The sequence below is a fragment of the Rhamphochromis sp. 'chilingali' genome (genome assembly GCF_963969265.1).
Source record: "Rhamphochromis sp. 'chilingali' genome assembly, chromosome: 17".
In the NCBI taxonomy this organism is placed as follows: Eukaryota; Metazoa; Chordata; class Actinopteri; order Cichliformes; family Cichlidae; genus Rhamphochromis; species Rhamphochromis sp. 'chilingali'.
The window spans coordinates 819,137-842,400 of NC_137944.1; the positions used below are offsets into that span (position 1 = coordinate 819,137).

At 42.6% G+C, this 23,264-nt stretch overlaps 1 protein-coding gene across 1 annotated transcript; it reads left to right on the plus strand.

Moving 5' to 3' along the window:
• The first annotated feature begins 274 nt into the window (after window positions 1-274).
• Window positions 275-22,648, plus strand: LOC308384294 (uncharacterized protein). The gene is made up of 2 exons (XM_080862792.1): window positions 275-444; window positions 19,641-22,648. The coding sequence occupies exons 1-2, from the start codon at window positions 381-383 to the stop codon at window positions 21,266-21,268; spliced, it is 1,692 nt and encodes a 563-aa protein (XP_080718918.1). The 5' UTR covers window positions 275-380; the 3' UTR covers window positions 21,269-22,648.
• Window positions 22,649-23,264: the final 616 nt, after the last annotated feature.

Consider the following 23,264-nt stretch of genomic DNA (forward strand, 5'->3'; position numbering starts at 1 on the left):
GTGTTTGAACGAGAAGGTCCAACAAGCACAGTAACAAACTGCAGCTGAGTATCAGCTGTCACATATATGTGACAGCTACTTGTTAATAATTATACTACTACTCCCACTACTACTATTACTTATAATAAAAAACAAAGAATGAAATGTGGTAAATGAGAGGATGTAAACTCCTTTCGTTTACATCCTCTCATTTACTTGAACCTAAAGTGAAAAAAAAAAAAAAAACAAACTTGAAAGATTATTTTACTGTGAAAATCGCGCCCGGAAGTAGTTTTCTAACATCAGCCCGTTTTATCGATGCTGCAGCAGAGCAAACCACGTCTCTCAAACAACAGATAAACAGCCGCTGGGTGTTCTGCGGTTCTGTGAGCGGAGCAGACATGGACCGCTACCGTGAAGTCCCGGATGTGGTTCTGGACCCTGAACCGAAGCTGCAGGGCGAAGGTTTGCTCGGTTTTATCTACCGGAACCGCGGTGCTAAGCTATTGCCCAGCTAAGACAACGGTGGTCAAAAAGTCCGACAAGAAAACATGTCTTTGTCCGACTGTCCGCCGTCAGAGGCTTTTGTTACTGGATGAGAGGCTGTTTAGTGAGTCAGTGAGACACTGACGATCTCCGTGAGGGAGCAAAGAGGCGCTGCGGGGAAAAGTGACAGTCCACGGAGCAGGCTAACCCCTCAGAGCTGGGGATGGAAGCTGCACACAGACGCTGTGCAGCTTCAGATGTTTCGAAACACTGCTCCGTAGCGCGAGTGACTCAGGTGTGCCAGCTGGTGTGTTTCTGACTTTTGACCCGAGTTGGCTTTAAAACGTAAACTTTCTAAGTTAACAGTATTCGTGATTTAATTTCCAAAAATTGCATACGGTCCTTTTTTTGTCGCTGGATCATACAGTAGCTGGAGCAGTCTCAGATGGAGTGCACTCCACGTACCTGTGGCCAAGTGCCATAGCCTGCAGCCAGATGAACACACATCTGCACCTGCCTCTATCACCACGTCGAGTAGAGAAATTGTATCTTGCCACAGTCACTCATCCAAAGTCAGGTTGTAGAATGAAGCAGCTGAACATGCTTAAAGTTACTGCAGATTGCTGCGCACTAGGGCTGCCACAAACGGTTATTTTGATAGTCGACTAATCAGATCATCATCCATTGGACGTACAGGTACAGCTTATTGCACCAGCAGCATCTGCTCTTATATAACTATCATTAGCTTACAGCTTTAAGCTTTTAAGGTGCTAACTACAAATAAAGACAAGATGATAGTTTATTAAAGTTTAATGAAATCTGCAGATTGTTTCGGTGAAGTTTAATAAACTCCTATCTAAAATATAACAGGACACCGGAGTAAACTCTGAGCATCTCACACTTCTGATGATCAGCTGTCTGCTTGATGTTTATTCAGCTGTGTAAAAACTTTAATCTCAGCCAAACCGATTTACTCAGGAACAAATAAAACACTGAAAAAAGCCAAACAATAACATTTTAAGTTATCTAAGTGACTCATATATATTTAACCTGAGTAGCGAAAGACGGCGGTGGGTTTGAAAACGATTTGCCAAACTATATACACAAAGTTCTAGAAATCACCTAATTCGGCATTTCTTACTGATGTAGGTAGGCTGACAGTAAGTACACAATACCATTTCATTGGTTTAAGGTTTATGTGCAAGACACAAGAACAGAAAACACTGAAAGTTCCAAATGTATTGTCCATGAAACAGGAATAAAACGTGGTGCAGATGCTTGTCACAAGTTAATGTGGCTGTAGGCTATGGAACGCCAGGAATGCCATAATGAATTATTTAAATACACCATTAAATAATTAATTAAAATGGGAAATAATGAATTAAATAAATATTTTGGACACATTTAATTAATTCATTTTGGCACAGTTGACTCCTTCGGGTCTCACCATGAAATAATTTTATCTGTCAGCCTCACCCATCAAACTCAGGGGGCGGGGCTAACGCTGATCGAGTCAAAACCATTGCTTTGGCCTGGTGGCCATTGTTTCTAGCACACAACAACCGGCATGTGGAAGCTAACAGAACTGAGCTTTGAAAAACCCTGTTTGTGTGTTACCAAATACAGTTTTAATATTTTTTTAGAGGAGAATGTAGTGGTTTAATCTTCATGTGTCTGGTCGGTTTGTCAAGATACAGCCTCTTTGCAAAAGTGCTTCAATGATTTCGGAGATGTCTGCCCAGTCTCACGGCAAAGCGTGGGATAGACCCGCTTGCCTCGCAAGTAATCCCACCGACAAAGCGCAGGCCCCGGTACACAGCTGTAGTAACCCCCGCTGACTTCTTTTACTGAGGTTATATTTATCGGTGTTTTATTTCCTGATGTTCTTATGTGTCCTACGTGTTTCAGTCTGAATTATAACTAACATCAAAAACATGTTTAAGGAGGAGAGAGAGCAAATAAATTCGATTAACAGCTGATCTTTAGGTTTTTGTTCAGTAATCAGCGTGACCTGTATAAACACATAAAAGAGATAACGTTGGTGTTTCCGTCATGTAGTAACTGCTGGCTTTAACTGTACAAAGGTTGTTCGACACTATGAAACACATACAGACTTCATGATGTTCGGCTAATATTTTTATTGTGAATATTAATCATGAGGGTAAACGGCCCTGTACACCACGGAGCGAGGTCAGCATATCCACGATATCCTCAGCTCCATGAGTTAACACAGAGTTTCCCAGCTGACTAATCTAACGGCCATCTATGAATATGTCACGGCTCATATCTATATGATTTTACAGAAAATCATCCTTATTACTGCCAACTATTCCAGAGACGTGAAAATCTACAGCATAAAGAACACAAACATATAGCAACACTGTAACAGAGATGAAGCGTCAGTTTGTCCAGATCAAAGTGGAATGAAAGTGATTGGTTGAACAGGTGTGATCTGTGTTTTCTGCATTTTCATCAGTGTAAGAGACTCAGCAGCAGATTAGAATAACAGTTACACATTTAATAAATCACCAAATTAACAAACCTGTTCGAACAGTTTGAGTTTGTTCCCTCAGCTGCAGACTCGCTGCTGTTTAAATGTTTGAGAGGAAGATTAGATATAAAAAACGTCAAACATAGACTCAGTCTGCCTTCACATTTGATATGAGGCCAGCACGTATAGTGGCTGTGTCCTGTTTTAAGATCATACATGTAAAATTGTTGCCTGACCTGCGTAGATCCAGCCACTCACAGTCTGTGGTTACCATGGTTACTGCATAAGCAGCTGTAATGTAAACAGCTGGAAACCTACCAGTGACATGGGTGTTTAGATTTTTCATTGCAAAAGAACCGTCTGACTGTCTGAATGGTTAACTGAAGTTAACTTGGATAAGTTATAGTTAAGGAGTATCACAGATAACGCCCACGGAGCTGTGTGACTGTTCACCACTGAAATCAGCAGGCTATTACTGAAATACACGTGCTATATCATTAACTGTGATATAAATAGGGAGGTCCTATTAACAGGTTTAGTTTTAAAGGACACCTTCCTGCCTTTAGTCTCCTTCATGAGCAGTATTAGTTTTCTTCTAACATCCAGAAGTCTGCACGATGTAAATAGTAAATGGCCTGTATTTGTATAGCGCTTTACACTACATCCAGTCATTCACACACTGGTGATGGCAGCTACATTGTAGCCACAGCCACCCTGGGGCGCACTGACAGAGGCGAGGCTGCCGGACACTGGCGCCACCGGGCCCTCTGACCACCACCAGTAGGCAACGGGTGAAGTGTCTTGCCCAAGGACACAACGACCGAGACTGTCCAAGCCGGGGCTCGAACCAGCAACCTTGTGATTACAAGGCGAACGCCCAACTCTTGAGCCACGATGTGTTTCATAGTTTCTAACAAGCCTTTGACAGGTAAACGTAACATGACCGAAACACCCCAAAAAACACACAAATCATATGTTAACCTCATTTATTTTTAGTTAAGTAAACTCTAAACTGTGCTTAGAATACAGTTGAATAACTATTAAAAAACAGATGTAATATTTCTGTGCAGGTTGCAGTCTGCATGATGAACACGCTGTTGATGGACCGATCCGATATTACGTATCGGTCTGATACTGACCCAAATTACTGGATCGGATATCAGAGAGAAATAAAAGATGTAATCCGATCCATTAAATATAAAAAAAAAAGCACCTCACTAAACTACACGGCGTAACTCTGCTCATAACCGTAGCACGTCGCAGCAGTGTGCTCACGTGATAGAGCGGCTGTGTGTTTGTAGCCTCGCTACCAAACCGGCATTTATCCCAGTTATCCCAGAGAGAAGTAAAGCAAGTGTGTAAGTTCATCTCTGAATGTTTGTAAAGCATTCCAGCGTTAAGCTTAACAACCGATATATGGAGCGACTGCCTCTCTCTCTCTCCTGCTGCTACTTCAGTCATGAAACTGATCACTGATCAGCTGATCGTCTCTCTTCTTTGTTTTTGCGCCAGAAAGAGGAAACCAGCGGCTGAACAACAGCAGCACGTTTAAGCTTGACTGTTGTTAGAATGTATTTAATATTACTTTCTACACCAGGATCTTTTTCTACAGCTGACGGCTGGTAACTGTGCAGGGGCGGATCTAGCAAAGTTTAGCCAGGGGGGCCGATAGGGCATTAACAGGGAAAGGGCACAAAGACATACTTTTCTTTCTTATTCTCATTGTAATGGAGACCAGGGGTCCCATTACCTGGTTGGTATTGTTAATAATAAATTGTTGGATGGGGAATTTAAAATAGGGTAATAAAGAAAACACATTAGTTCTTATGGAGTCTTTTATTAGGTTATTTGACATACGATTAAATTGACAGCTTGTAACGGAAAAGAGACAGTGGACCTGGCCATCCTACCTGTGTCGGAGAAGAGCCAAAGTTAGAGCTGCTTGCAGTTAATCATTTATCAATAACCTAAACGTATGTGAAATGAGAACTTGTAAAGGTACTCACCTGTCCTGGTTGCTTCTTGCAGGATGTGGAGCAAAAGAGTGAAAGCGGCTCAATCACCTGTTTAAGAGCTCTTGGAGCAGACCAGTGTGCCGGGTTAGGGAGTGTGGTTAAAGAGGGTTTTAATTTAGATAGAAATGAGTGAAGCTTATGTTATTGGTCTGTTTATAGTATGTGTTGGAAATATGTATATGTTTGTGATGTGCTTTAATGTTATTGTATGTTTGTTTGTGTGGAGGGTTATGTGTTCATTTTGATTAGTTAACCCCCGTACTTGGGCTATTCCGGATGCTCACCTGAAAAGGTAGAGTATAAAAGGAAGCCATTTTGTTTAGTTGTAGTTAGTGATGGGCAGATGAAGCCCCATGAAGCACTGAAGCTTTTCATCCAATTGGTTCACCCCAACGCGAAGCTTCTTGAAGCTTCATTTGCTCTAGCAGGACACCTACTGGACGTAAAAATAATAGCTGGCATGAATTTGAAGAGTGTGGCATTTTGCACACAGCCTGTAAATGTCAACAACAAAAGGAGTGTGTAAAACATCTATATTGTAGTGATGGCAGTATACTGTGTATATTTATACTGGCAGTATGGGAAATGATTATTTGGAAATGCTTAAAATGGAAATGATCCTTTACTGTGAGGTGAGGTGTGGTTGGGGTGTGGACAGTGGTTGTGCTTTTGTAGCGTTGAGGTATGGACAGCTACACACTGAGGCTTTGAGCCTCAGTCCTGCCTGTTCACATTTTATTCTGTAAAAACTAAATTTTCACTGCTTTTATGACCTTTTTAGTGGGGAGAACATAGCTGGGATTTAATGATTTAACAAATCTTTTGAATCCTTTGTCCTCCACAATGCTAAATGGCTGGGAGTCCTCGATCACCATGGTAACCAGGTCTTCATCTATTGGAGATTGTTCTCCTGAGGAAAGACAATAAAGATAAAGCACAAATATAAATATCACACACGTAACTTATAACAGTTGTATAATATTGTTATATCATTTAGTAACATTACTGCATGCTATATTATCATTGCATTTGATGGCTCACCTGGTCTTGCTCCACAATCGCTGTTCCCCTTATTCTCATGCATAGCTCTGTAGTGCCTAAGCATGGATGAGGTGTTGTTGTTATAGCCCAGCTCCCTGGCACATAGCAAACACTTCACCTTGTACAAAAGTCAAGACAGCTTAACATAAATTGTATTGCACCATCAGTATCATGAAAATACATCTTCTGTGGAAATTTACATACCTTGTTGGGAGGAATAAGATCAAAATGTTCCCACACAGGGGAGGACATCCTCCTCTTCTTAGCTGGCTCCATTCTCTCCAGACTTTCTCTCCTCACTCTCATAAACCTCCAAACGGTCTCCAAACTCTCTCTAACCGCAACTCTCCATCAAACACCCACATTTTTGAATGAAGTCTGAGGGGTTTGTATCGCTGTCATATCTCGCGGCAAAGTTCGAACCACTTCCTGAACCAGTCACGTGGTACAGCCGGGCAGCGAGGCTTCGGACGTCATCATTTTCAGCTCCTCCCATAAATGAAGCAAGCCTCGATACGCGCTTCGCGGAAACGCCCCCTCCAGTACTCGACACACGCTCCGAAGCCTCGATACAGAACGTCCCATCACTAGTTGTAGTTAGTGTTTGTGCTCTTATCATGCTCCTTCTTTAATAAAGGGCCAATCCATGGATGTCTTTTACTCCAGTCTTGCGTCATATTATTGGACAGAACCTATGACCGCCGGCCAAAACTGACACTCATTTAAAATGTGGAGCTTTTAATAAATAATTATCTGAATCTTACACCCAAAGTTTTAATCTGATGTAAAATATATAGAAGTCCATTACTGTATATAGTAACTGTTAAGTCTAATATACCCTAGTAAGCTATAGTACTTTTTCCTTTGGGAACCATCTGTGCAGTCTGCAGTTCTGTTGAAGAAAGATGTTGAATCTGTTTAATTATTCTTGAAAAATAATTGATTTCTGTGCATTTTTTCACACTGCATCAAATTAAAGTTGATTATGTCGATTAAGCATCATGAGGTGGAGGGCGGGGGGTGGTTCCCTATTTTTTCTTTTTGCTGGGAGTTTGCAGCCCTATTAGTTAGGTTGTTTAATATTTCTGGTAAGTACTCTTTAAAATACCAGAGTAGGGAGGATGGAGCAGGTTTAAGTTTATTAGATTGATCAGTTTTGCTGAACTATGAAATATTTTGGGTGCAGTGTGTTTTTTACATACAGGTATAACAGAATAGCTTTAGTGTTGTTGTTTAGTTAAACTTGAGTATAAACTTATACAAAATGCAGCAAGATATTAAAAAAACCGTTTTATTGATTAAAAAAACACTATATCAGCTTCATATCGGTATCGGCAGATATCCAAATTTGTGATATCGGTATCGGACATAAAAAAGTGGTATCGTGCCATCTCTATTGCAAACTCTGCTCCTCTCGGTGGAAATGCGCCTTCTCTTCTCTTTCCTCTTTCAATAAAAACGTTTTAAATGTCAGTTTAATCTCAAAATTCACTGTTAAATCCAAAACACACCAGAATAGTTCAGTCTAACACATGTGCCAGTGAACCATTAAACGTCTGTGAAACTATGCAGTTATGAAACGTAACTTTAACCTCAGCCAAACCGATTTGCTCAGTTGTAAATAAAACAGCGAAGTAAACGTGACCCGACAGACAGAACCTGAGTGAATGAAGTCCAGCGTTTAACCACTGAGAGCTAAAACTCAGCTGAGGTTTCAAAGCTGTGATTGGACATCAGCCGCTGATAAAGCTGTTCGCCTATAAAGTGCTCTGTAAGGAAACGAGCTCCAGCAGCTCTGCGCTCGGGGAAAACACTATATTTACTTATCTTGTGCAGAAAAATGCGCTGACATTGCGTTATATCGAGCACCGGCTGCCCAGTTAAACTGTGACTATCACCAGGTAACGTGGGCGTGTTTCTTGAATTAGCAGCAGGTGTTAAACAGCTGACAGATGAGGAGGAGGATGCATGCAGGTAAACTGAGGGTCTGTTGAGCTGATCGCTGGTTTCGTGAGAAAAATGTCAGCTCGTTCTTTATGTTACAGAAGCACAGAGACACAAGACCAGGCGGAAAGAGACGATCGTTCGGTGAAAATGAGAATCTGCGAATGCAACATGTGGAACACGGAGAGTGGAATATGTAAACAAACCGGTTAACGTGACCCCCCCCCCAAAAACAAAAAACCCCAAACAAACAGACAAAAACAAACAAACAGTGAAGCTGGAACACCGGGGCTGTGAGCTCGGTGCTCTCTGTCAGCTGACTGTTCGCAGAGCGAGTGACGTCTCTGAAAACACCTGAGCACTTTTGCAAACACGTTCTATGTTGACAACCTGACCAATGACGTGTGACATTCGCGGCGAAAACACTGTTAAAAGTGTAGCTGGTGACAGAAAAACAGGTTATTTTAAAACCATTGCTGCCTGTGATTTGAAATGCATTCTGGGATACCTGGCTGCCCCAAGTCCACACAAGCAATCTATTATCTAGGATCGACCTGTCTTGACTTGCTTTGCACGACAACCAATCAAATGTTAGAGAAGCTGCAGTGGCAGCATTAACCCCGCCCCCTGAGTTTGATGGGTGAGGCTGACAGATGAAATGATTTCAAGGTGAGACATGAAGGGGACAAAAGTGCCAAAATGAATTAAATGCATCATTAAATAATTAAAATTGTCAATAATGATTTAAATGTGTTATTAATTAATTAAGTGTGTTTATTTAATGAATTATTTCCAATTTTTATTAATTATTTAATGGTGTATTTAATTAATTCATCATGTCAGTGCTGGCGTTCCATAGGAGGCTGTGACACAGGTAGCGCTGGTTGACTCGACTCCATTTGAGTGCACACAAAGTAACCTGCACACTTTAGCTGTGAGGCTGCACGAGGGGAACGATAACGATGGTTGACTCTTTCTGTGCTGTGAACAACATTCGTTTATTTGCCGTTTTCGCAGTTGCCTCGTGCGTGAGAATATCACCAGGTGAACTCACGACAGTTTTTAATATTTTATTGTTCAAGAGAAAAAAGACTGCCGGGCTGTGTTTAAGGTAACCTCACATGTCACTGATGAAATATTCAGTGTTATATTGCCGGGAGCAAACATTCAGAATCGTTTGGACTTCTGAATTAATGAATTCATATTTTTTTATACTACAACTTCAATTAATTATACGTGCATGTGCAAAACAAAATAATCCCCTCTCTCTCTTATTATTTTTCCTGTGGATTGTGAATAGTAGCCAGAAGACTAGACTATCTAGAACATTATATCGATATGTAATTTATATATCATAATATATAAATGTCTTATTTGAATGATTACTAGCTTATAGGTTAGAGACAGACAGACTGGTGGGTGCGCTCCAACACTCCAGCAGACAGAGAGAGAGGCACGCTGCACTGGAAACTTACTAAAAACCGCCTCTGCTTTCAGTGAGAAAATACAACAGCTTTGCCTTCGTCTGTTCCCAAATTTTTTCTACTTTCAACAGAAAATGTAATTTGCAGCAGTGACTTCATCCTCAGTATGTTTTTCCTTCTTCTTTATTCCCACTGATGCTTTTATTGGGAATAACGCAAAAACTGTGGGATCAGAATGACGCCACCTTGAAATGAAACTGAAAAAACCTGAAATAAATGTACTGAAAAATCTTGTATTGAAAGTGAAAATAAAATTGATAGTGAAAAACAATTAATTGAAACAAATTTTTTTTTCAGCTTCAATCTGCTGGCACTGTTGTGGCGTCCGGGGGCGCGCTGGGGGGGCGGGGATTCTGACCTGCGTGTATTTGCATACATTATAGAGGCCACTAGTGCTGACCAAGCTGCCATCGTTCTCTCTTCCCGTCTTTCAATGGCTGCTTCAATTTCAGCTTGACCCTCTAAACCGCAGGTAAGTAAATATTTTTGTCATCTTTCCTTGCTGTCCCACTGGACTGGACATTAGTTTAGTTTTTTTAGCTACATCTGGTGAAGTTGTGGTAAAATGCTGGTATTAGCCTATTCGTCGTAGCAAGCTAGCCTGAAGCTAATATTTGCTAAATTTAGGGACACCCGTGTCTCTGTAGGAGTTGGAGGCCGGTGTTCTAGGAGCGGATCTCAGGATCTCAACAGGCAGTGTTGGGCAGTAACGTAATACATGCACCGGCGTTACGTATTTAAAATACAAAATATGAGTAAATGTATCAGTTACAGTTACTGTTTAACCGTGGTATTCAGAATACAGTTACTTTGCTGAAATAAATGGATTACATGGCGGTATTTTCCTGTTTCATATGTTCGGCTATGTCCTCTCTGTTTCTGGTAATTCTGGTAAACCCAAACAAAACATGCTCTCTCTATCTCGCGGTCCATGTCACCCCTACATAAGTGAAGAAATATTTTTAAAAATTATTCACAAAAATGATTTAATATGAAGGCAATAGCAGAGTGTTACAGGCATCGCCCTAAACAATGTACCCTGTTGGGCAGTGTAGTCCGTGCTGCAGGGAGAATGCACTGCTGTACCCGTGATGTGTCTGTGAGCGAGGGAGGGAGAACAAGGAAAAGTAGCCAAACAGAGAGCCTGACGAGCCCAGCTGTAAGTAAGCTGTTAAGACTCGACTGTACACCGTGTTCCTGTTTTCCTCTGAAACAATAAGCTCCGTTGGAGCAGCCTTTCAACGCCTCCCTCTGTCTCTCGCTAGCAAAGTTGACCCAGACAACAAAGTAAAGCTAGTTTTCGTATCAGCCAGAGGTCCCTTTACTACGGTTCGGAGCCGCGGACCTGTTTTATATACGCTAGGATTCGTTTTCTATACGAGATGACTGCAAAAAGTGCAGCCTTACCTAATGTCCACCTACTGTTACTCATTTATATTAAGATTTAAACATCTAGTTGGTGTTGGTATGGAGAGTAACCTTCAGTAATAAATCACACAGCAATAGCACATTCATGTAGTTGTAAAGTATTCAGAATATGTTACTTCTGTAATGTGTAGTGAAATACATTAACCTTCCCAACACTCAACAGGTTAGCACCTCATACCACAGTGCAGCAAAGCAGTCTCATGAGCGCTGGGAAGGACGAGCCCAGAACAGACAGTGCAGGAGATGACAAGGTTAGTAATTGAATGGTGAAAATTATACTTTTAGTTATCTTGATTGGCAAAAGAAAAGTAAATACAAAATCTGCTTCTCACATATAGGGCATTTCCAAGATTTGTTTTCAAAACTTCAATTTCTTTCATTACAGCTGTCCTGTGCCAGAAGTTCTGTTGACCCACAGTGAGAGGCATCATTTCAGAAACACCAGGAAGACTGAAACTCATCGCCGGGATCCAGCAGGGCTCGTGATCTTCACCAGCAGCTCCCTCACAAGAAGGATGAACCCAGCATTTCATGAACACTGATGGAGACCTTTGCTTTGTGTAATGTTAGAAGTACTCAGATAATCCTCAGAGGGTCTGGACTTTTATATAATGTCATAGCTTTAAGTCCTGTAGAAAGTTAAATATATGTTGTGCTCTCTGGTTACTCTGGTATGAATGACTCTGAATTACTTTATGATAAATAACACACTAGTGTCAAAAAACAGTGAAATTCCAGATCACAAGTTTTTAGTTCAAATACAACTAACAACCTTTATTGTGTCAGAGAAAACATCACGTGCTCTTCATGTAGCTGAGTACATTCAGTGTTTAAAACAGAAGTTGTGAATGGCGTTATTTTTGTGCCACTCTTCTGAGCGCACGTAAAAAAGGTTTGCAGGTGCAAGTGTTGCATTTTGAGGAGAAATTTATTTTGAGCGAAGAAAAGCAAAATTTGAGTGAACAAACTTCATTGCTGCGAGTTTGAAATATTACTCTTTCTGGGTCACAAAATAAACTTTTAAGATATTTTCATGCGAGAATGTTTCTGTGTAAACTTCTAATATCTGCTCGATTCATCAAGACATCACATATTTGCATAAGTGCTCTAACGTTTTCGGAGATGCCTGTTACCCACCAGCCGACCGGGTGGTCACTCGGGTTAAACATAATATAAAAGGCTGAACTGACAAAAGATCACCGACTACACCACCAGGTGTTACAGGAAAAACCATAAATCCTTTGAATAAAACAAACGCTGTTGTGACAGTGACGTACACTGTCTTGTTGGTATATATGTATGATTTGTATCACCTTCATGTTTCCAAACCGATACCATGAGCAGCAGCTTTACAGCTGTGGCTCCAGCAAACATCAGCTGATACTAGAAAGTAATATTAAATAAATTCTAATGACAGCTGATCATTGATCAATTTCATGATTGAAGTAGCAACAGGAGAGGGAGGGGGAGAGAATGAGAGAAGAAGAGGCAGCTGTGCAACGTAAAGACAGAATAACTCCAGCTTTGTGTCTTTTTCATTGTAGCTGAAGTCCAGGACGAATCGTGTTCCTTTTCCCCTCCATACAGATGAGTTGTAATTGGTCCAGCCCAGAGCTGATCATGACCAATTGGTTAATCCACCACCTTTCATTGTTTATACCATTACAAAAACAAGCAAACATAAAAATGAAGAATCATCATCGGCCCACCGGGCAAATGTCCAGGATGCCCAATGGCCAGTCCAGCTGTGCGGTCAGCTGGTGGGTAACAGGCATCTCCGAAAACATTAGAGCACTTATGCAAATATGTGATGTCTTGATGAATCGAGCAGATATTAGAAGTTTACACAGAAACATTCTCGCATGAAAAAATCTTAAAAGTTTATTTTGTGACCCAGACAGAGTAATATTTCAAACTCTGCCACTCTGCGTTCCTCCGCCACTGCCTCGTTTGAGTTTTGGACGAAATGCATTCTGGGATATTGCATTTCATCATTTCGAGCTGATTGGAGACCAGAACAGCCAATCAGATTTTTTTGCATCCAAGTCTGTGATTGGCTGGTTTTGTGGCACAAATATAATGGTGTAGAGAAAGAGTTGAGCACGCACTGGCAGAAATGTTGAGAGCGCGAGCAACACATTGCGAGCGAGCGCAAATGCAAAAACTGAGTGAGAGGGGCTGCTGTTGTGTGTGTGTGTGTGTGTGTGTGTGTGTGTGTGTGTGTGTGTGTGTGTGTGTGTGTGTGTGTGTGTGTGGATAATAGCAAACACTGAAATACATGTTTTGCACGCAGTAATGAATTTTGTTCACTCAAATTCAGCTTTTCTTCGCTCAAAATAAATTTCTCCTCAAAATGCAACACTTGCACCTGCAAATTTTTTTACGTGCGCTCAGAAGAGTGGCACAAAAATAACGCCATAGTTGTGCAGGTCTGAGATCAGCAGTTTCCTGAAACACCAAACTGAGGTCCTGTTAATGCTGATGTATAGTGACACAGTTACAGGGGTGATTAATCCTTTTGACTTTTTGTCTTTAAATTTATCAATAAAACAGCTGCAGCTTTCACTGACAGCACATGTGGTACTTTAACCTTTGTACTGTTTTCTTCAGTTAATTTTGGAGTTACTACAAAGACTGAAGATATAGGATGATCTGTCTGCTGTCACTGGGTGGTGCTGAGGTCTGAATCTGAGGACAGCTCCTGTAATCATCACAAACTGAAATATAAAGTTTATCTCAAATCTGAAATACAGCTGATCCTTCTCCGTCCTCACACACTCGGGATCTGAAGTTGTTCAGTCTACAGTTCTGCCGACAGCTGTTTATTTTTTATTTGTTTTAAAGGCTTTACTAACACATTTTCTAATATCATGTTTACCTTTGAGTTGTTGATGCTTTATAAATGGACATCTGCAAAGATGAGATGATGGAGCAGGTTTCAGTTGAGGTTCAGTCTGCTGCTGCATCCTGGTCACAACATACGGAGGTGTTATCAGCTCAGTATTGAACAAGAAATATTAATGTTTCAAATTATTTGTCCTAAAGGATGCAAGCTGTACAGAGTACTGCACATGTGACTTTGTGAACATAACTCATTAAAAATAATTCGGACAGTTTTTTAACCTGAATATTTGCAACAAACTCAGTTTAAAAATATACAGTCAGTGCTAAAAAATAATCAGAGGAAAAATTAAAAATTTTAACTTAAGCTGCCAAGCGGAAGTAGTTGGTTTCAGTACATAAGTATCGGGCTTTGCTATTTAATCCATAGCTATTGACTAATGAGGGGAATTTAAAAGTTGGCGTTAATGTCCTTCCACATGTGGAAAGCGACAGAAAACATGCTGCTGTTTGCACATATTTAATAATCAGCTCTGCACAGGAGCAGAAGCAGAGTCCAGCCTGTTGCTCTTACAGTATAATACTCATAATAAGAGTACAGTAAGCGTGGTTAGTCACTGAGCAGCCCGGTGCGTTTCTCTTGATTTCTTTAGTCAGGGTAAATTCATTCACCTGCACGGGTTTGCTAAACGAACTTTACAAAACTAGTTTCCCCGACAGCCGAGTGGTCATCTCAGCTAGCTAGGTCCTTAGCTATCTAGGTATCTAGCTAAGGACCTTAGTTACGGATTAGCTTACCAGCGTGCAGCCTGTTACAGTCGCTCCTGCTTTTCTCTTAGTTTAGCTCTTTTTTCTTACGTATTCTTTTTTTTTTTCTGACTTGTATTTTCCTCCGTTTTCTATCTCTTACTCAATCATGTGGATTGAGAGAGTTTTTGTTCTTCTGGTGGCTGTGGAACTGTTACTTTTATCATGGAACGGGACCGCGGAACGTCTCCTACACGCACGGACTGTTTACTCCAGAGATCAGCTGATCGCCCTGATGCCGGCCGGCTCGCTGGCCAGGCCGGCAGAAGTACCAGCTGAAATTTGGAGGAAAACACATCGGGGATGCAGAGGTCAAGGACAGAAGAGAAGAAAAAAGGTGACGGTGAGACAGCGGAGGCTCGAAGCGAGGAGGAGGTTTAAACCGTGTCTGCCGTCTATCGTGATGGGAAATGTGCGATCATTGGCAATTAAAATCGACGAGCTCTCAGCACTGGTACGGAGTCAGAGGGAATACCGAGAGTGTAGCCTGATGTGTTTCACCGAATCATGGCTGCACCAGGACATTCCCGATGAGAATGCTTCCGTGGAAGGCTTCCACACTGTTCGGGCGGACAGGGACAGCATCGCTAGCGGTAAGCGTAAAGGAGGTGGGCTTGCTGTTTTAGTTAACAACCGGTGGTGTAACCCTGCCAACATAACAATAAAAGAAAGGACTTGTTGCCCGGACACTGAACTGTGTGCTGTTGGACTCAGGCCGTATTATTTACCCAGGGAATTCTCTCACGTCATCTTGGTGGCTGTCTATGTTCCCCCCTCTGCTAACCCCACAGCTGCATGTGACACTATCCACTCTGCCATAGCTCGGCTACAGACTCAGCACCCGAGTGCCTTTATTGTGATCTCGGGTGACTTCAACCATGTATCACTGGACAATACACTACCAACATTCAAACAATATGTGGACTGTCCCACCAGGGGAGAGAAAACTTTAGACTTACTGTATGCTAACGTCAAGGATGCATACAGCTCCTCCTCCCTCCCCCCACTTGGTAGGTCAGATCATAACCTGATTCACCTCACCCCCCGCTATGTGCCAATTGTGAGGAGGGAACCTGTGACCACCAGGACTGTTAGGAGGTGGTCAGAGGAGGCAATAGCGGAACTACAGGGCTGTTTCGAGGTGACCGACTGGGAAACACTCTGTGAGCCTCACGCCGAGGACATCAATGGGCTTACTGAGTGTATCACAGGCTACATAACTTTCTGCACCGACTCCATTGTTCCAGCTCAGACTGTTCATTGTTACCCAAATAACAAGCCGTGGGTGACTAAGGACATCAAAGCCCTCCTCAACAACAAGAAGAGGGCTTTCAGAGGGGGCAACAAAGAGGAGGTGAGGAAGATCCAGGTGTTACTAAAGGACAAGATCAGAGAGGCTAAGGACAATTACAGGAGGAAGCTGGAGTGGAAACTCCAGCAGAACAGCATGAGAGAGGTGTGGAGGGGCATGAAGACCATCACTGGATTCAGGCCAACCAACAGCAGGGGAGCTGAGGGAGGTGAGAATAGAGCCGACGAGTTGAATCTGTTTTTCAATAGATTCGACACCACAGTGTCTGCTCCCACCCCCACAACCTCACCTGCAGTCAGCCTGGAATCCAGAGCCACACCACTGTGCCAGCCTCTCTCTTCACATGTTGCCTCCTGTGAGATTCCTGACACCCCTCCCCCACCCATCACCTTCACTCAATACCAGGTTGAGATGCAAATGAGGAGACTTCACTCAGGCAAGTCTGCTGGACCAGACGGAGTGAGTCCCCTTGTCCTCAAGACCTGTGCCCCCCAGCTGTGTGGAGTCTTTCATAAACTGTTTATGCTGAGTCTGAGTCTGCAGAGGGTCCCGGTGATGTGGAAGACATCATGCCTCGTCCCTGTACCAAAGACGCCACGTCCCAGTGGCCCCCAGGATTACAGGCCCGTGGCATTGACCTCCCACATCATGAAGACCCTGGAAAGGCTCATCCTGGACCAGCTGCGACCCATAGTAAGACCACATCTGGATCCCCTTCAGTTCGCTTATCAGCCTCGTCTCGGAACAGAGGACGCCATCATCTACCTGCTCAATCGTGTCTACACCCATCTGGACCAGCCGGCGAGCACTGTGAGGGTCATGTTTTTTGACTTTTCCAGTGCTTTCAACACCATCAGGCCGACCCTCCTGGGTGATAAGTTAGCAGCGATGCAGGTGGATGCTTCTCTGGTGTCCTGGATTGTTGATTACCTGACAGGAAGACCACAATATGTACGTCTCCCACAGTGTGTGTCTGACAAGGTGATCAGCAACACAGGGGCACCACAGGGGACTGTCCTCTCCCCCTTCCTCTTCACCCTCTACACTACAGACTTCAGCCACTGCACAGAGACCTGCCATCTTCAGAAGTTTTCTGATGACTCTGCGGTGGTTGGATGCATCAGCAGGGATGATGAGACAGAGTACCGGGCTGTGGTCGACTCCTTTGTCACGTGGTGTGAGCAGAATCATCTGCAGCTCAACGTGGCAAAGACCAAGGAACTGATCGTGGACTTCAGGAAGACCAGGAAACACTTGACCCCTGTTTCAATCCAGGGGGTCAGTGTGGACATTGTGGAGGACTATAAATACCTTGGAGTACACATTGACAATAAACTGGACTGGGCTAAAAACACCACAGCACTTTACAGGAAGGGCCAGAGTCGTCTCTATTTTTTGAGGCGACTGAGGTCCTTCAACATCTGCCAGAAAATGCTGAGGATTTTCTATGAGTCTGTTGTGGCCAGTGCGATCCTCTATGCTGTTGCATGCTGGGGGAGCAGGCTGAGGGTCGCAGATGCCAACAGACTTAATAAACTGATCCGTAAGGCCAGCAATGTTGTGGGGATGGAGCTGGACTCCCTCAAGGTGGTGTCGGAGAGGCGGATGCTGTCCAAGATAAAGACAATGTTGGATAACACCTCCCACCCACTCCATGACATGTTGGTCAGTCACAGGAGCACGTTCAGTGAGAGACTGAGATTACCGAAAAGCACCACTGAACGACACAGGAAATCATTCCTGCCTGTGGCTCCCTGTACAACGCATCCACTTAACACACTGTTTGCTGCTACAGCTACACATGTTTCTTTTCCAACTATTTATTTATAAGTGACTTATGTATGTATGTATGTATATATATGTATATATTGTACTATTCTTAGTTAGTGTATTGTCTGTCTTGTCTTAATGTTGGTTTAAAATGGAGCACTGTAACAAAAAATAATTTCCCCCAGGGATCAATAAAGTATTCTGATTCTGATTCTGATTCTGAAACACATTTAGCTTACCAAAAATAATGCGGTGGAGCCTCAGGTCCTCCTGTCTGGTAGTCCAATTTACTGAAGAACACCTCAGGCTGTCACTTTGAAATAGTCGGTAATGTAAACGCTGCCATTCCCGAACAGACACGTGCAAGTTTGTCCGTGACCGCAGCTGCGACGTCAGTGTTTTCTCCAGTCATTGGTCAGCATCATAATATATGCAAATATATGCGGGTCGGAATCCCCGCCCCCCAGCGCGCCCCCGGACGCCAAAACAGTGCCAGCAGAGTGAAACTGAAAAAAAATGACGGTTTCAATCAATTGTTTTTCACTATCAATTTTTCAGTACATTTATTTCAGTTTCAATATTTTTTTCATATTCATTTCAAGGTGGCATCGTTCTGATCCCATTGTGCAGGTTCACAATGACCGAAGCGCCACACTCACACTGACTAAAACACCATGCAAGTGTTACATGTTGGAAAATCCAGAGCAGTTTAAAGTTCAGGAAAGTTTCTTCATGGTTAGAGGTTGAAGTTGCTGATTTAAAGATGTGTGTTAAATAGTCTTTTATGATTGGTCAGAATATGAGATGTTAAGTTAGATGTTAACTCCCAGAAATCTTGAAAGTCAAGCAAATACATCCAGAGTCTCTGAGCCAACTGAGCCCAAAAGCAACTGTAACCCTGTGATTATTACAGTAAACATAGTTGTCTCTTCTGTGTGTGTTTTACTTTATAAAGACATCGATGGTGAGAAACACAAATGTTTTGATAGAGAATTTTGCTGAAGCACACTCATCCTCAGTCACAGATTGCTGTCTTTATTTTTCTGTCCTTGTTTGTACTGATGGACACAGTTATCCAGTGCATCACTGTTTCACAGGAAAGTATTGTTAAGATGTAGCGATGGCCAAATTGGCCAGCAGATGTCACTCTGTGGCTCGATTGAATTCCAGCCCAAGTGTTTCAGTGTTTCACGAAGCCTCGCTTCATCCATCACTACTCAGAGCCGCGCACTACCTCCTGTGCCCCTCCTGCTCAGGCTCCAGATGTTCTCAGAGTCTTCAAACCTCAGAGAACAACTGGGCTGGAACATTCTAAGGGAAAGAGTAAGATTTGGACTGTCAGTCAGTATTATTGGTAGCTTCTTTAATCACTCACACCAGAACTGACATGATCTCAGCCTGAGGCCGCCTCACTTTCAGTCACTGACCATTATTTTGTTGCCAGAAACCGCTGGCTTTCATTTCATTTCTCTGGTTGCTTCGTCCTGCTGGTCACTTCCTGCGCGGATGCCTTCAGATCCCTCTAAGCATTTTGCCTACTTTCACATAACGTCTGACTAATAACCTATAAAATAGCGCTGTCTTTTTTGCAGATATCTTCTTTTTAAAAACAAATATGTGTATATGACAACTGTTCTTAAAAGAACAAAAACATCAATAATCAGCAGATTTAAAATCTGTTCTTGAGAAAAGCCTGTAGTATCCAAGAAACAGTTTGACTCCTTATTTATCTGCTTTGTCTACTGAGTATTATTGTATTGTACCTTACAGTATTAAGCACCTTGAGGCAACTGTTGTTGTAATTTGGCACTATATAGAAAAAAATTAATTAATCGGAGTTTGTAACCACACCAAAGTATAGTTTAATAGTTTAATATCATATACCTGACATTTCCAGGACGCCTCTTCTTTCTGTTATACAGGAACAGTTTAGCAGGTTGTTGCACAGATCCTCGCTGCTATAGGCCTGTAAAGATTAACTTAAAGCATCATGTTAGAACTCAGTTAACAAGCTGTTAGCATCTGTCCTATCTGTGTTTCAGTTTTACCGTCAGATGTCCGCAAAGTGATTGTTGGTGAAGAAGAGCAGCAACAGTGGAGCCCCCTCCTGGACTCAGAGCACACACACATCAAAGAGGAGCAGGAGGAAGCCTGGAGCAGCCAGGACGCAGATCAGCTTCGACGTCCGCAGGAGGCCTGTGTCACCATATTAACATTCAGTCCCGTGAAAAATGAAGAAGATGCTGAGGAGAAACCAGAGTCCTTGCAGCTTCATCGCCATCAGACTGGAATGAAAAAAGAAGCCAGGAACTCAGACTCAGAAAGCCATTCAGAGCCAGGAACTGACAAAGCTTCAGACTCTTCTGAGACCGAGGTGAGTGACGGTGACTGGGAGCAGAACAAGGAACCTCAGTCAGGTCAAAAATGCCGGAAAAACCACAACTTCACTATTATCGACATTAACTGTAACATTGAGCGATCGTTCAGCTGTTCCGAATGTGGTCAGAGGTTCGGCAGAAAGCCACACCTCAAAGCACACATGAGAATTCACACTGGAGAGAAACCTTTTAGTTGCTCTTTTTGTGGCAAAACATTTTCTCAGAAAGGAAACTCCATCAGCCACATGAGACTTCACACAGGAGAGAAACCTTTCAGCTGCTCCATCTGTAAGAAAAGTTTCAGGTACAGTGGTGACGTGAGCAGGCACATGAAAATCCACACAGGACTGAAAAAAGGCCGCAGCAAGGTTAGCGACATGGTCAGCAGTGGCATTCATGTGAGGTCAAGACCTGGCGGGAGCTTACATCCAGACACTTCCTTACAACCAGGAAGTGATGTTAAAGCCCCAGAACCTGAGACTGAAGCAAACCACGAAACTTTGAAGGAACCTGGAGAATCTCTGCCCCATTTAAACTCTCTGAGGAGTGACGCTGTCTCTCTGAGTGAGATAAGAAATACTGATAAGGAGGCATTTAGCTGCTCTGAGTGTGGACGGACATTCTGCCGTAGAGACCACCTGATCAGCCACATGAGAACGCACACTGGAGAGAAACCATTCAGCTGCTCAGTCTGTGAGAAACGTTTCAGCTGTAGCGGGAACATCTTGGCACACATGAGAATCCACACAGGAGAGAAACCATTTGAATGTTCGTTCTGCGGGAAGAGTTTTAGCCAGAAAGGAACACTGCAGCTTCACGTAAGAATTCACACGGGAGAGAAACCCTTCACCTGCCCTTTTTGTGATAAAAGATTTGCGCACAAAAGACGCATGACGCTGCACATGTCTGTCCACACAGAGGAGAAACGGTTCAGCTGCAGCGCTTGTGACAAAAGGTTCACCTGGTATACGCAGCTCAAAACGCACAGGTGTGTCGGCGAGCCATCACAGCTCCGCCAGAACCAAAGTGAGAAGACAGTTCCTCTGAAGGAGTCCTTCAGCTGCACTGAGTGCGGTAAAATGTTCAGCCTCAAGGGCAATTTGAAGACACACATGAGAATTCACACAGGAGAGAAACCATTTGGTTGTTCAGTTTGTGGAAAGAGTTTTAAACAAAACGTGCATCTGACTGAACACATGACAATTCACACAGGGGAGAAACTCTATAAGTGCAGCATCTGCGGTAAAGGATTCAATAAGAAGTTACTTATTAAAAACCACACCTGTGTTTAAGCTTGGACGCTTTATCAGCTCTGATCACATCCACAGATTTATATTCATAAGTCACTTAATATTAAAGCTGTAGTGATTCATAGTATGTTTCTGAGTGTTGCATACATTTTTGTCATTTATATTGAAAATATAGAGCATTGAGCCTAAATCTTCCTGCATAAGGTTTATGTATTGTTGTTGTAGTTAGCAATTAGCCTATAGCCTATCTTTCACTCAAAAGGCGCGATGGGTGCTTCGACTTACAAACATTTTCGACTTACGAAAGACCCTCGGGAACGAATTAATTTCGTAAGTCGGGGTTCTACTGTATTTTCATAATGAACCTGTAGAATAGATTTGTCCAAAGAAGCGAGTATGTTGATTTAAATGTTTGTGGCTGAGCATACATGAAAACAATCCGCCTCACTTTTTAAATTTGTTTTATCAAATATTGCATCAAAATTATATCATTGTCTGAATACAAGAAAAACAAACCTGTTTAAAATGCTGCAATTTGAATGAGTTACACCTGACCCCCTCAGAATCAGCTCATCTTCTTCTGCAGGAGTTTAGCATATTTAATCACACTATGTTAAATTACGTTACTTTCATACTATGAGTATTTTCACTTACAGAAACTCAAAGTATTTGGTCTTCACTCTGTGACACTGCAGGAAACACCGACTATAGACCAAATCTGTTTCTGTTTGTCAGCATGAGCCATCACACAGTTCAGCATCAGTGTGATGAATCAGTCCTCTTTTCATACCAGGGTGATCTTAGTTCCTTCTGTGTCAAAATAATTTTCTGATATAGGAAGTTTTTAACCCTATGAAGCTGACTCGTGCCTGTGAAATCACGTTCTGTGTAACAGATTGGACAGACCACATCAGCCTAACAGCATTACGTCCTGAATAAGGTTTTATGACTGTTTGAAGGTTCTGGATCCCAGAGAACTCGGGCTTAATGTTGAGCTTCTCATCAGTTTAGAGGGGGGCTGCTGCTCGTTCATGTTGATCCATCCATGTAGAAGAAAGTCTGCTGGTGCTAAAGGAAGTTGGCCACTGACAGATTTTTCATGGAATGATGCTGCTGTTGAAATATTTACTCTTGAAACCTCCTGACTCCTGAATTTCCTTCCTTGCAGAAACATTTTCCGTTTGTGAATATGTGTATTTATAAATTTAGAATTCCGAGTCTAAAAGCTTTACTGTCTGCACACTTCTTGATTGTGAGGCTCACATGAAGCCGAACTTTGACAACATCCCTTTAATGGCTGATATATATATATATATATTAGGGGTGCAACGATATTCGTATCGATATTGAACCGTTCGATACAGTGCTTTCGGTTCGGTATGCATATGTATCAAACAATACAAAATTTTAAATTTATTTTATCAACGTTTCTTCTGACGTTGCTGTCTGTGTTGAGCGCTCAGTGGATCTGCGTTCGACTGCTCCGCCTAGGCTGCACTGTCGAGCGCAGATCCACTGAGCGCTCAACACAGACAGCATCGTCAGAAGGAAGAGCGCAGGGCAAGCTAGCAAGACAGAAGTTAAGCTCTCCTTGCAACATGGCAAATTGAGCCTCCCCCACCCTCATTCAGATCTGGCGTTTGGAACTATTTTGGTTTTCATGTGACGTATGACCCTGAAGGTAAGCGCGTCATGGACAAAAGTAAAACAGTATGTTGGATGTGCCATGCAATGCTCAATTACATGGGTGGGAACTAGTGCGTTAGCGCAGTTAGCTCGTTAACGTGTTGGCCGTCCAGCCCCTCTGTATAGGGTAGCTCGTTAACGGAGATTTGCCGTGTTGTGGCGTTAAGGTCATTTCAGATTAACGCTGACAGCACTAGTGTGAACACAACAAATATGACTGCACATTTACTCCGACATCATCCTGGTGCAAAGGCAAGTGGAAGCAGACAAAAACAACAAGCAGGCATGCTACAAACTTTACCCGAGTCATTTAGACAGGCGTTAGCACATGATTCTCCTTATGGGGACCTGA